We start from the raw sequence: 14,917 nt of genomic DNA on the forward strand, positions 1-14,917 counted from the left end.
GCCACCCTCAATTTTATCACTAGATAATAATGTCAACATTAGTCAATTTTGCCCCCAGTATTTTGTTTTTTACCTCCAATATCAATGTTTCTCACATTCTTCCTTTCTATGGTATCTGCACATGGCAGCTTCAGTATGGTAAGTCAGGGAGCAGTAATAAAGTGGCAAATAAGTTATATTCAGGGTAAGGCAACTAAAACACTACGGGAAAGGTTGTTGTTACAGTCAGTAATAGAGTGATGTGCTACATGCCCATCCACCACCCCAACTCCACACCTTTCCTTTCTACTTTGCTGCATGAAGGGCACTCTACTTCCTGGATTGATTGGCTGTAAAAAAAAAAATAAATAAATAAATAAATAAATAAAAAAAACACATTAACATTGAATCTTCTATTATTGTTACTGTGAATCAACTATGCCAAAAACGTGGTGAGAGACACACACGCACACACACACACACACACACACACACACACACACACACACCCCTCCCTCTCTCTCTCTGTAAGAGGACAGTCCCAGCACCAATTTCACTTGCATCCACCTGTATCTTAAAAGGTCAGATCAGCTTGACAGTGAGGAGACCAGACAAAGGGAGTATTTTTTTACACAAGAGTTCAGCCAATGGAGCCGCCACAGCAGAAAAACTGTAGTAATACCCCACTAGCCCCAGAAACCACATCAATTCTCTCCCAGATGTTGGCAGGATTCTTTCCATTTCAGACCTAAGAGATGCAAGTCACCTGAAGGGTTCCAGGCCCCGGTGAACAAATTACCATAAAAAAATCTTCCCTGCACTGGAAACCAGACACAGCACAGTGGTGATGTGTGTGCATCTACATAAACACACACATGCCTCAGTAGCTAAATAGCTACTATTAGCTGGGCTAACAAAGGGCTGCAAATGAAACACCACTTAGCTGCCACATGAGCTGGATTTTGCATAAGGACCAGATCTAGTATCGTATTCATCTATCGAAAGCGAATTAAAAGATGTACTGCCAGCTGTGCTTGGTACATTCATTTACTTATAATGTGGATTGATGTGGATGTAGCACGTCCCACAGTGTCATCACACGTAGCATTAGGTTCATTACACAAACACCACTTTTATTTTCTGTGTAAGCAGCGACAGGCAGCAACTTCTGTGAGGCAGATGAATATTATTTGCTTCTCATTATAGTGTTTCCATGATGTGATGCAGGTTCCCCCATGCCCATAATATGTACACAGCACAACACTGTGTAAATGTAAACTGCTCTGACGCCATGCTGCATACTTTCCTTTCTTCTGCCCTCTCTCTAACAGTCCATGGTCTTGCTGCTACACAGCCAGCACCAATACATCTTTGACTATGACTCAGGGGACCATCTGTCAGCCGTCACTATGCCCAGCGTGGCTCGACACACCATGCAGACCATCAGATCCATCGGATACTACAGGAACATCTATACCCCCCCAGAGAGCAACGCCTCCGTCACTGTGGACTACTCTGAAGATGGCCAGGTCTGTGTGTGTGTGTGTGTGTGTGTGTGTGTGTGTGTGTGTGTGAGTGTGAGTGTGAGTGTGAGTGTGAGAGTGTGATTTATATCGCTTTTTATTTTTTATTTTTACAGAACAGCATTTACACCACTGGAAAATACTTTTTTTTCTTGATGTTTGAGTGTTACCCATAATACTTTTGCAGTCATTGTAGTTCACTTTCTCACTTACATCATACTGTTTCATGACTGTAAGACAGTCATACATTTCTCGTGGACAGCCGTAATGAACTTTTTGAGTCCTGAGTTTTGTTCGAGTCCGATCAGCGACCCAAGTCATTTTAATGATATTAAAACTGCTCATATCTCTCTCTCTCCCTCTCCCTCTCTCTGTCTCTCGCTCTCTCTCTATCTCTCTCTCTCTCTCTCTAGCTCCTCAGAGTTGCCCATCTGGGCACTGGCCGTCACATATTGTACAAATATCGCAGACAGGTATTTGATTTATGTTTTTTACACAGTCATTAAACATATTAATTATAAAAGGAACAAATCATTATTATCAGTTACCTGCAGGGCTGCACAATATGCAAATGAGATGCAAAAAAATAAATAAATATATGTTTTGCCAGATATTTTAATTCAGTTGGAATAGTTCTTTTTTTTTTTAATTTTCACTGAAATAATTATAAAAATGATGATGATGTGATTTTTGTTGGTCTTCTACCAAACAAACATGTTCCTTTACATCTGGAGAGAATGATTTGTAGTCCGGGGCATCTCTGCAGTGCCACAACATTATGGTGCTAACAATGCACAACAATGTCACACATTTTAACTTCAAAAAAATTGCTGGTCCTATGATTTTTTGCAGCTCCTGTGATTTGGATATAGCACTTAACCATATTGTGATTTTGATTATATTTCGAATCATTGTGTGGCCCTGTATGCAAATTTACATTCGTATTGTTAATATATTTGTTTATTTTTAAGTACATACTGTATGTAGTTTATGATGATTATGATTATTATATATATAATCTTATATATCAGTATCATCCTTTCCCCTGTATTTGCAATGAAAATTCAAATTGATATAGTAGTAAAATTAAAACGATTAGATTCAGTTTCATGTGAATATGATATGAATGAATGAATATGAATAGTTACATATTGTATGTAATTGTAATAGTAAATAAAAACAAGAACAGGATAATTAGATATATAGACAGCAGATGGAATAGATGCATCAAGGCTCTGTTTCCAGTAATTTAATGCCAAAGTAGGGGGAGATCAATACAGTCTGCAGATGGGGAACTCTAAAGAAACACTCACATGGACCCAAGGGTGGTGATGGGGGGGGGGCATGATATGCATGAATCTCAGCTGCAGCAGAGAATGAACAGGGACTCTGACGTTGGCGTTAACTGATGGTGTAGCTTATCCTGGGTGAAAAGGATCTGATGTTCTAGACGGTCCATTATTGTAAACACATACTGCACTGTTTTACTTATCACATCAGAACAAGCTGGCAGAGATCCTGTATGACTCAACGCGGGTCAGTTTCACATATGATGAGACCGCTGGCGTGCTGAAAACCGTCAACCTTCAGAGCGAAGGCTTCATCTGCTCCATCCGCTACCGCCAGATTGGCCCGCTGGTCGACCGGCAAATATTCCGCTTCAGCGAGGACGGGATGGTGAACGCACGCTTTGACTACACCTACGACAACAGCTTCAGGGTTACCAGCATGCAGGCTGTAATCAATGAGACGCCACTGCCAATAGACCTCTATCAGTTCGATGATATATCTGGGAAGGTGGAGCAGTTTGGGAAGTTTGGAGTCATCTACTATGATATCAATCAGGTAAGACAGGACTGTTGTCCTTCAAAGATGAATAAATAAGAAAAAGTACATCATAAACATCAATATTGAGTTAGAGGTGATACTAACTAACTGATCAGGCTTTTAAAGCTTAACATTTTCCTCTTCTCCTGTGTTTTATTTGAAGTGTTGATAAGATAGAAGATATATTTGTGGTTTTAAGAACCAAAAACCATCTCAATGTAGTGTTACATCTCCTCTCTCAGGCTTCTCTCTGGAGCTCTAGTAACAACAGGTTGGTGAGCCAATCAGAGGAGAGGAGGCTCTGAGCCTTTCTTCTGATTGGCTGACTGTTTTCTAAGTGATCCAATAAAAATGTAGCAGATTTCAGGTAAACACGCTTCGGGGAATGGCTGAGGGCGGTGACTGCTTTGTTGTGACATCACAAAGTCCCTCTCTGTGGACTGAAGCTTTGATACTTTCATAGTATTATTATAGAACCTAGACCTGCTTTATAATCACACAACACATGGACATCTACCTTTAGACAATATGGACCTTTGAAGAAACTGACATTGATAGCTGGCATCCTTCATACATCCTCAACCTAAAAGTTAAATGAACCAATTGTTTAGCTTCACCCACGGTCCTCCACCTCCTGACTGGTGTGCAGCTGAAACAGTGGCTCCAAGTGAAAACCTTAATTGCGTGAATTTACTGTTTATCACAGTAGGAGTTTTTCACAGCTGCACTTGGCAGTGAGAGTCATCGGGGTGGGAGGTACGGCTGGAACATCATATCACAACATTTTGTCTGATAAAATGATGTATTCAACAGACCTTACGTTATGCGAATTACAAATAAAATGCATCCCTCAAGAATACAATGAAAACATTTACCTACTGTTTTGATTCAGATTACTGTTTTTAGTCAAGCTTTAACTTTCAGTCTGATTCTCAGGAGTTATTGCCAAATCACAACAGAAATCTCAACACAGGCCTTGAGTCATTCACCTGAATTCCTCAAATACAGCTGCTCATCATTGCGTTTGACAGAAAACCTCCCTGAATGGCATCTGTTCAGTGTTAATGACGTGTCTCGTCAGTCTATCTGTTGAAGTCTGATCAGCAGGGCTTGTGTTGATTTTCTGAACTCCCCGCTGTCTCAGATCATCTCCACAGCGGTGATGACCTACACCAAACACTTCGACCAGCACGGCCGCATCAAGGAGATCCAGTATGAGATCTTCAGGTCTCTGATGTACTGGATCACCATTCAGTACGACAACATGGGCCGTGTCACCAAGCGTGAGATCAAGATTGGACCGTTCGCCAACACGACCAAATATGGTTACGAGTATGACGTTGATGGACAGCTGCAGACAGTCTCCCTCAATGAGAAGATGGTGTGGAGGTAGGATTACAACATTAAACTGATGAAAGCACTATCATTTCATGATGCCAAACGCTGATAGTACCATTTTCTGGCCTTGCAGGTATAACTATGATCTGAATGGGAACCTGCATCTGCTGAACCCTGGGAACAGCGGTCGGTTAACGCCTCTACGCTACGACCTGAGGGACAGGATCACTCGTCTTGGAGATGTTCAGTACAGGCTTGATGAAGACGGTTTCCTGAGACAGAGAGGAGCGGAGATATTCGAATACAACTCTAAAGGTGGAAATTAGTATCTTGTGCTGAGTATTCAGTCACACCAGCAAAGTTCATCTCTGCATCCATATGAAGCGTTAGAAGCTTGGTGCTGGTTGGCGAGTTACTGCCAGCTAGAAACATGCCAGCGCTGCTCAGTCACAGTCATGATCACAGTAGCTCTCCGCGGTAGCTAGCTTGCTAACTGTCAGTTATTAAGCTAGATAATGATGATAACAGTCATGTATTTGTACGATCAACTTCCGACAGATGAGGATTAAAGAACGGATGCTAACAAGAGATAACAGGTTCCTCCGTCTCTGTTGCCTCCATGTCACTGTCAAGATGGCTTGCTATTGGTCAACAGCATGAACTTGTGTCAGAGTTCACCAAAGTTGAACTTGACCAACAAAATAATTGCATGGATTTACTTCACCTCATGACACTGACTTAACCCCACGTGTGTAGAATTATGTGATCGTACCTATAAACATTTCTTTGTTTGTTTGCAGAAAAATGGAACAATCCCATTGAAAGCTTGTCTAGTTCTAATTCTTCACATCCTTTTCTTCCTCTTTATCATTTGTAATTCAGGTCTTCTAGTTCGTGTCTACAGTAAAGCAGCCAGCTGGACCATCCAGTACCGTTACGATGGTCTGGGTCGGCGTGTGGCATCTAGAAACAGTCTGGGCCAGCACCTGCAGTTCTTCTACGCTGACTTGAACTACCCCACCAGGATCACCCATGTCTATAACCACTCCAGCTCAGAGATCACATCCTTTTACTACGATCTGCAGGTAGCTACACTGGAAAAGTCATTTGAAATGTGATGATATCACAGCTAACCAGAAATGGACACAGTTCAGAGCTTCATTACTGGAGTCACAGTACAGATCCTCCTGGTCAAATATTACTCCAATACAAGTGAAAGTTGTTCAGTTAAGTTTTTACTGGAGTTAAACTCCTGGAGTACTTGATTTTATAAATACTGAAGTATTCAAAAGTACATTTTTTATGTGAGTGCTGTTACACCCCAAAACTATCAGGACACTAAATTAAGACAACAAAAGACACAAAAATAAGAATGCAACAAAAACCCCAGGCTGAGAGGCGGCAAGCCCTGCTGTTGCTGCCACCAGAGCTTTAACCCTTTCCACCCAGGCCAGGTGGATCTCATGGAGTAATCAGGAACAGCGTGGGCGGGGCTACATGGGAGACAGGACAGGGAAGGGACAAAAGCACCAGGAAGACATGCTGCCTGTAACAGTGCACAGTAATATTGTTCCACATTTTAGGAACCTAATGACTCTGAAACAACCTGCTGACTGACTGACTGACTGACTGACTGACTGACTGTAGAGCCTATAGAATAAAAAGACTTTAGAATATGATACAAAGACTAAAAACACAACTGAAGTCGTTGTTTTCATACTTCTTAAAACACTGAATCTGAAAGAGTCTAGCTTTCTCCCAACACAGCTGTTCATCAGTCACATTTGGATTTAACGCCCATCTTTTGATTTATGATTATAGTGTGTGTGGAGGAGGTTCCTCTCCACCAATCATAGGATAAGCATAGTAAATAGCATCACAATCAGAGAGGAGCAGTCTGACATCACAGAAAAATACCTTTGGAAAAATCAGGTTAGGGAACCTCTGATGAACTTGTTTTGTTTGATGAGAATGATTTGTGAATCAGCTGCACTAAATGATTAATAGTAATAGTGACATCATTATTTTGTTTATAGCCCTCCTCTTATCACTTGTGGAGTTGTAGAATGATAAAAGACACCATAATTATTATTATTATACTCATATACTCATCCTTTTATTCTATGATTATTTTCTGGATTGTTTTCCTTTTAAAATCCTACTTTTATTTGTGGCTACTTATTTTATTTCTACTTTTATTTTTGGTTTTACTCTCTTCCGAACATCTCCTCTCTTTTAGCATTTAATTGTTTTACCTTTACTATTTTGTGTTATGGGTGTGTGTGTCTGTGTGTGTGTGTGTGAGAGAGAGAGAGAGAGAGAGAGCGTGTGTGAGGGGGTTGTTTTTTATTGATTTTAATCTGTAAAGCACTTTGTGTTTGCATGAAAAGTGCTATACAAATAAAGTCTGATTTGATTGATTGATTGATTGATTGATTGATTGTTTATTGCTGCACAGGGCCATGTGTTTGCTATGGAGATTAGCAGTGGAGAGGAGTTTTATATTGCATGTGATAACACTGGGACACCACTGGCCGTCTTCAGCAACAATGGACTGTTGCTTAAACAGGTAAGTGAGCAGAGGAAGGAAGCACCGTGTTGCATTCAACCAAATCGTTTTTCATGAATTTCCCCTAGGGGATAAATAGAGTACCTATCTATCTATCTATCTATCTATCTATCTATCTATCTATCTATCTATCTATCTATCTATCTGTCTATCTATCTATCTATCCATCCATCCATCCATCCATCCATCCATCTATCATCTATCCATCTATCTATCTATCTATCTATCTATCTATCTATCTATCTATGTGTGTCCATATCAGGTGATACATTTCTGTTTGTGTTTGTGTAGGTGCAGTACACGGCGTATGGCGAGGTTTACTTTGATTCCAACCCAGACTTTGTGCTAGTCATTGGTTTCCATGGAGGCCTGTACGATCCTCTGACACGACTGCTGCATTTTGGAGACAGAGACTACGATATCCCTGCTGGGAGGTGGGCAGTCTGTCACTTACTCACTCATTTTCAGTCCAAGTATGATGTGATTCCGTGTTCCTGCTTCGTTAGCGTCACATCTGACCTGACTGTGTTTGTGACGAAGGTGGACCACTCCTGACATCAGCACATGGACGCGTGTGGGTAAAGATCCTCAGCCCTTCAACCTCTATATGTTCCGAGGCAACAACCCAATCAGCAAGATCCACCAGGTCAAAGAATACGTCACAGGTAAGAAGAAAACATGAGGAGGTACAGCCCAGCCACGTTTTGTGGGCCGACAAATCATTTGCAAAACAGTGATTTGTTTGATGAAAAGGGTTAATTATAGAAAAATGTATAAAAATATGAAAAGTTTTTAAATATTTTAAAATGAAATGATCTTTAAAAACATGCATGAAAAATGTTTAAAAACTCCTTGTTGTTTTTTTTTTCTTGCCTTAAGGCCTATCACTGCGATACGTCAATGATAGAAACTTTTATGTTGTCACCGGCTGGATAATATCGCATACTTTATTGCGAGCTAAAAGATCACATCCATGGCAAAAAACTGGAGTATGAAAATGGATAGCTGGTTAGCAACAGGAAGAATTAAAAGGAAATAAAGTTTCCCCTGCTTCAGTTCAGTCCTAAATATTCAATTGTCATCATTAAATTATGCTCTGAGAATGCATTATTTGGCCTCTGTGGGGGTTGGGGGTTGGATGGTGGCTGCCAACATTTTTGACATTTTCAAGTGGACCATGAGTTGGAAAAGGTTGGGACCCGCTGGTTTAGATGTTCCATTAGAAGAAAATTAAAGTTTTTAAGTATAGTTGTCCTTCTATTCTGGGTCCCATACTGTTCACTGTGGTTCATACTTTTACTTCACATAAAGACAGTAATGGGTTGGGTTATAGTCTAAACTGTTTTTTAAAACTCCTGGGATTCTTTCATTCATTTGTGGATTCAGATAAATAAAAAACAAAATACCAGTGCTCTAGTTCTGTAGTGCAGCGTTGTATTACTCTTCTTCAGTGGAACAGGAAACTAAATGTTTATGTTGTATCCTCAGTTTGAATAATGAAGTGGGAGGTTTTATGAATTCCCACATGCTATTCTAATGAAAATTAAATATATGACAGTCTGAGAGTTAATTGCTTTTGCTCCACTGCCCAGCACTGAGAGCTGAACATTAAGGTGAAATGGGCACAACAGGTGCCAAAGTGTCTTATTTTTCATCTGCCAGGTGGAACATAAACTTACTGTAATAGAGATTTGAAATGATGCAGCATTTGGGTCAGAGAGATTTTGGATTGTAGTAATTGGAAGTAATGGGCATCTATCAAAGGAAAGAAATACACAAAGCCACAGTATTTATCATTACTGTATGTTCTTCTTCTTCACTTTTTCTCTCTCTGCCTATGTAGATGTCAATATCTGGTTGGTCACATTTGGCTTCCATCTCCACAACGCAATCCCAGGATTCCCTATTCCTAAATTTGACCTGACGCAGCCATCGCTGGAGATGAAGAAGAGCCAGCTGTGGGATGACCTGCCTGTATGTATCCTAAGCACTCTTAGATAGAGTGCTTGAATAAATGATAGATGATTTGGGTGCAACATCCCGCCTGTCTGAAGCTGGGCTAAAGGAGATGCAGCACTCACACTTGAATAGTCTTGATATTTCATATGGAGCAAACAGCGAACAGGTTCCAGCTATAAGCATCATCAGCGTAAGAAACTGGGGTAGATCAGATAATATATTTAGAAAGAGCTGAGGTTAGAACATGATTGCTTGATGAGGTGCATCTGTGAATGAAGTACCATAGGGGGCGTGGCTACATGACATCAGCAACAGAACAACAAATAGTTAAATTAGACGTTCAAGAGCAAAATCTTCTATAAACCTCTACCATCTCACTTCTACACAATAAGAAGAGGTAAGCACGACTTACAATTAAAAACACACAACATCAAAGAGGCATACAGAGTATTTCACCTGTCATACATAGAACAAAAGACAATCCTAAAGAACACCATGGCCAGGGATGTCCCAGAATACAAGATGTGTAGATAGGGCTCTATCCACTATATAAAGGCTAGAGAATAAAGGTGTGTCCACAGTAGGCACACAATGATGGGAACAAAACCAGGACAAATAGCTTGTATGAAATTAAAATTAAGAGCTATATGTCCCCATTAACAAGTGTGAACAATTACAAAAAGTTGTGATAAAATAATAATTAATAAATATATTATTAATAAATATTTAAAATAGAAAGATATGAAAAAACCTTAAAAAAAACTCTGATACTGATACAATACAAGAGAACCGCGTGGGGCCCATGTATATGATGATGGAAAGAAATGACTTTCTATCTAACATACTACAGGTGTAATGAGGCTTATAACCTTATACGTTATAGAAAAAATACCAGGTTTTAAAAAACAGCTCAGCACTAATTCCTTGTTCAACCCTTTAGTTTTTAATGAGTGAATCCAAAGTGCTTCAAGAAAGGGCTGCAACAGAAAAGGTTCCCCACCGCTCTGCTTCTGACCACACCCCAGTCAGTAATAGCTCAAAGAGGATTTATTGTTTTGGCTTTGGTGATAATTAAAATACAGTAATGCATAAATCGAATAAAATTAGCATTAGGAGAGAAAAAATAAAAAGCATTTTTGCATGCAAAATAAAAACACAGTAAAGAAAAGGATATGACATGGAGACGAAATTCATGAAAATCAAGCTGAAAATACAAACTGAAAATTGAGAAGGAAATAACCATTTTATGTGAGAAACCAACAGTGAGAAGGCGAGGAAATCAAGAGACAACCTGACATTGATAGAAAAAAGAAAATCAGGAAATGAAGGGGAAAGAGGATATGTAGGAGGAAATGGAGTGAGAATAATGAGAAAGGAAATGAGGAGAGGAGACAATAAAGAGTCATCCAAGCAAACCAATCATTCATGCCTTTCTCAGCTTAAAGCTGCTTCTCTGCCCCCTTCTCTCTTCTTGTTCTACACTCAGTTATTATTTATACACTTGTTTGGTGGACAGGTTATCAGGAAGTCACACTTTCTGTGCTGAAACTCAGAGAAACAAAGACTCCAGTGTGAACTATGGCTAATGAAGATGAGAATAGACGTGGCAGCTTCAGAGAGGAACGGAGAGAAAATAAGTGAAAATGAGGAAGGAAGCGAGAGACTTGGACGGAGCAACAGTGTTAGCTCAAGTGTGAATGTACTGAGTGTTGTAGCGGCCTCTCTCACTCGGAGATTCACAAGCTACAGGGGTGTTGATCGGCCATACACACACACACACACACACACACTAACTATGCTTTAGTGCAGTATTGTTCTGCAGCTGTTTCCTTCTAGTTCATTTCAACTAAGAAAATAACAAGATTTTTTTTTGTTCATTTATTTATTCAATAGGGACGATCCAATTTCAGACAGTTTCAAAACGAAGCATGAAGCTAATGTGTTGCACAGACATAGCTGTTGCTAATTCTCCACTCCTGTCCCTCGTTGGACTTTTACATGTGTAATGTAATCTAAACAGGCAATGGCCAAAATAACACAAAACAGACAACACAATTGATAATATCATACAATTAGCTTAAATATACAGATGTTCAGTCTAAAAAGAGACAAAAACAAACTACAAACAGTCAAATAAAACCATTCACAATAGATAGTTACCTAGAAATGAATGAAATTTATATCTGGAGTTAATTTGATGAGTTGACAGCCCTTTATGGAGGAAGCTGATTTAGATCTACGATATATCATTATTATTAGTCGCCATTCACCGTGTTCCTAGTTACTCTGTTACTGTGTTACTTTTGGATATATCTGGGGCTAAACTATTGATCCATTTATTAAGTAAATTGAGAAAGTAAAGATGAATCAAGTAGATTGTAATGTTTCAGTATGTGACCGTGATGCCAATCGGACAGGCTTTTTATCCATTATTTTCAGTGCCTGATTGTATAAGGATAAGATGCTCTGAATATGAGTCTAAACACTCATTTGTTAGACTTAGTTCATAGTTACTGAACAGCCACTATTCATCTTCACTCTACTCTACTACTCTAGAAGAGTCGTGTTGCTTGTTACTGTTTTGCCAGGGCAGAACATGTGTTAAGAAAGAGAAAAGCTAAATAACTACAAACCTCCAAAGGCTGTTTTTTGTGTTAGTTACCTTCAGCTTGTCTCAGTCTGCAGCATTAATACAAGAACAGTTGGGGAACCTACAGTAACTCCCTTAACAAACAGTAATTCAGACAATATTATGATTACTGTCTTCAGTTTCTTAAGACAAACAAAGCTGCAAAGTGCATCACGTTTTTCTGCTGCAAATTCTTCTTAATGCCAGAAATATCTGAGACACTAGATGAGATTTAGTAACCCATGCGTTTTTCCATATTGTCTGTGTTATCGTGCAGTGTTCGTTTAATGCCGTGTTTTTGTAATACTTTGATAAATCTTAGCATCGCATTAATCCAAACATGACTTCTTGGTTCTCTCGTCACCAGTCTATATCAGGTGTCCAGCAGGAGGTGACTCGTCAGTCCCGGGCCTTCCTATCCTTTGAGCGCATGCCAGAGATTCAGCTCAGCCGGCGCCATTCTGACCACGCCAAATCCTGGCTGTGGTTCGCCACCGTCAAGTCTCTTATTGGAAAAGGAGTGATGCTCGCTGTGATCCAAGGCCGCGTGGTGACCAACGCTCTCAACATCGCCAATGAGGACTGCATCAAAGTGGCTGCAGTTTTAAACAATGCCTTTTACCTTGAGGACCTACATTTCACAGTGGAGGGACAAGACACACACTACTTCATCAAGACCAGCCTGCCGGAGAATGACCTCAGCGCACTGCGGCTCACCTCAGGCAGGAAATCACTGGAGAATGGCGTGAACGTCACAGTGGCCCAGTCCACAACAGTGATGAACGGGAGAACACGACGCTTCGCCGACGTGGAGCTGCAGTACGGTGCGCTGACCCTGCACGTGCGTTACGGGACGACGCTGGATGAAGAGAAAGCACGAATCCTGGAGCACGCCAGGCAGAGAGCGCTGTCGAGTGCCTGGGCCCGCGAACAGCAGCGCGTCAGAGACGGGGAGGAAGGAGTTCGGCTGTGGACGGAGGGAGAGAAAAGGCAGCTGCTGAGCAGCGGGAAAGTTTTGGGTTACGACGGCTACTACGTCTTGTCCATAGAGCAGTACCCTGAGCTAGCCGACAGCGCTAACAACATCCAGTTCCTACGCCAGAGTGAGATAGGTAGGAGGTAACACAGCAGATTATCAACCCCTGTGACTGTCAAAGACTAATACAAAGTTCAGTTTCAACAGAAAATGGATGCCACAGACTGAACTGCCTTCAGACTCAAAACTAGCCACTGAAGAAAAACCCCACGTTTGAAAATTTGCTTTGTTCGGAGGATGATAGTAGGATTTACAGACTGATGATGTAACAATCACTTCAACGCAACTGACACGAAATATTACAAAACTACAATTGTGAGGGTTTAAACCCATTTTCATGGCCTGCAAGAGGTTCTTTTTTTCTTATTCTTTCTCTCACCCTGCCGTCTGCCTTCAAACAGCCCACACGCATGCCCCCCCCCCCCCCGTTAGGCAGGGCTAACCTGAGTGCTGTAATCATGTGCTATCTAGCTGTGAAACAGTGGGATGTAGACTCTTTTAAACAGCCAAGTGAGCATTTCAGCAGCCATCACAACTAGATGTGCCCGCAAGCATTTAGACAGTTGTAAACTGTCAACGTAACAAATGTCTGTGGACGACTCCCAGATGTTCCAGGTATCATATCTCTGTGGGTCCAGATGTGTCGCTCTGGGTTGTAGACCCATATGAGCCCGGTCTGTAGGATCTGTTTCCATGGCTGCAGCCACTGAATGGAACCCTTGTGGAACTGTTGTGGACTTTCTCTAAGAGAGACAAAAAAGGACTTCGATTTGTATGAAGGTAAAAAAAAAAAAAAAAAACAAAGACTGACTTTCTGTTTGGATTTTTTTGTTTGTTTTTATATATAAACTTGCATTTGCTTCAAACAAAAATGGGATATAAAAATTAACAAAAAAGTGTTTACATACTATTACCTATACCACTATTACTACTATTACTACACCACCACCATCGGAATGGACCATGATCTGAACTAAACAAAACCAGAGACTTTGAGTTGTGCTTTTGTTTCTTTCTTGCTGACATCTACGATCTGTTCGGTCAGTTCTAAAACCACTCTTCCTCATCCCCTGTGCTTTTTACAAGGTCTATAAAAATCATACAGTTTCAGACAGCATAAACAGCGGTGTGAGGACGCAGGGCAACAGTGGTGCCACAGCCGTCTCTCTTTCTATGTGGATGTATACTTCATGGACCGAGTGGGCTCACCGGTCCTGTAAACACTGCTCCACTGTCAGACCAGGAATCCTTCACTTCTGTAAAATGTGACTCAGACTCATAATGCATAGACCTTGTGCTTTTATCAGTCAAAGGTAGTAGTATTGCTTGCAATAGAAACATGTTGTCATGGCTTCGGGGCCGCGGGGTTACTGTGAGTAGTAACTAATTGTTGCTTCTCTCCTCGTTTTTGCTTGTTTCTCCTTAAAGGGACAGTGCATCGCCATCAGTGACATTAATGAGTAACAGTAATAGATCAAAAATCAAAGTGGATGTTTTCTCATTGATTGTGAGTCTCTGTACTCTTGTAGAGGAGTTTTCTTTGTGTCTGTGTGTGTTTACAAAGGTGGGAAGGCAACTTGAACCATTTGAAAAGAAAGGACAGGAACTTTACTCAGAGAGTTAACATCTACCAATCTTTTTTCAGAGAGAATGAAGACAAGTTGACAATGTTTTATGGGTTTATCTTTTTTTATTTTGAAGGTTGAGAAATTCCACTTATCCGTACATCAATATTAGTCTCAGAGAAAGTAATTTATGTACAGTGTTTCTACGGTAAAGAATAAAAATATTTGAAACTATTGTTGTTTTTTTTACTGTATCGTCTTCTATCCACTCTAAAGAGCAAACTGAACATGGTGTCATAGTGTAATGAGAGACTCCACTGAACGTGCCACCACATCACTGAGGAGTAACTAAGGTCATTAACGCAAGTACAGTTTTGAGGTTTTATGCTACTTTATACTTCTACTGCACTACACTGAAGTATACACTCACCAAGCACTGTATTAAGACCTGCGTAGTCATGCTATTATCAGATCAGCCAATCATGTGGCAGC

General features: G+C 40.5%; 1 protein-coding gene across 6 annotated transcripts in view; it reads left to right on the top strand.

Moving 5' to 3' along the window:
* The window catches only part of LOC130167105 (teneurin-3), a 327,180-nt gene extending 312,521 nt beyond the window's left edge, over nt 1–14,659 (top strand). For all 6 annotated transcript variants that reach the window (XM_056373088.1, XM_056373089.1, XM_056373090.1 and 3 more), the window contains 11 exons: nt 1,311–1,508; nt 1,916–1,975; nt 3,003–3,347; nt 4,474–4,718; nt 4,801–4,982; nt 5,550–5,752; nt 7,126–7,236; nt 7,528–7,670; nt 7,777–7,901; nt 9,080–9,210; nt 12,192–14,659. In XM_056373088.1, the coding sequence (XP_056229063.1) occupies nt 1,311–1,508; nt 1,916–1,975; nt 3,003–3,347; nt 4,474–4,718; nt 4,801–4,982; nt 5,550–5,752; nt 7,126–7,236; nt 7,528–7,670; nt 7,777–7,901; nt 9,080–9,210; nt 12,192–12,947 (2,499 nt within the window). In that variant the 3' untranslated portion in view covers nt 12,948–14,659. The remainder of the gene's footprint in view (nt 1–1,310; nt 1,509–1,915; nt 1,976–3,002; nt 3,348–4,473; nt 4,719–4,800; nt 4,983–5,549; nt 5,753–7,125; nt 7,237–7,527; nt 7,671–7,776; nt 7,902–9,079; nt 9,211–12,191) is intronic.
* The last annotated feature ends 258 nt before the right edge of the window (nt 14,660–14,917 follow it).

The sequence above is a fragment of the Seriola aureovittata genome, chromosome 3 (assembly GCF_021018895.1).
Source record: "Seriola aureovittata isolate HTS-2021-v1 ecotype China chromosome 3, ASM2101889v1, whole genome shotgun sequence".
In the NCBI taxonomy this organism is placed as follows: domain Eukaryota; kingdom Metazoa; phylum Chordata; class Actinopteri; order Carangiformes; family Carangidae; genus Seriola; species Seriola aureovittata.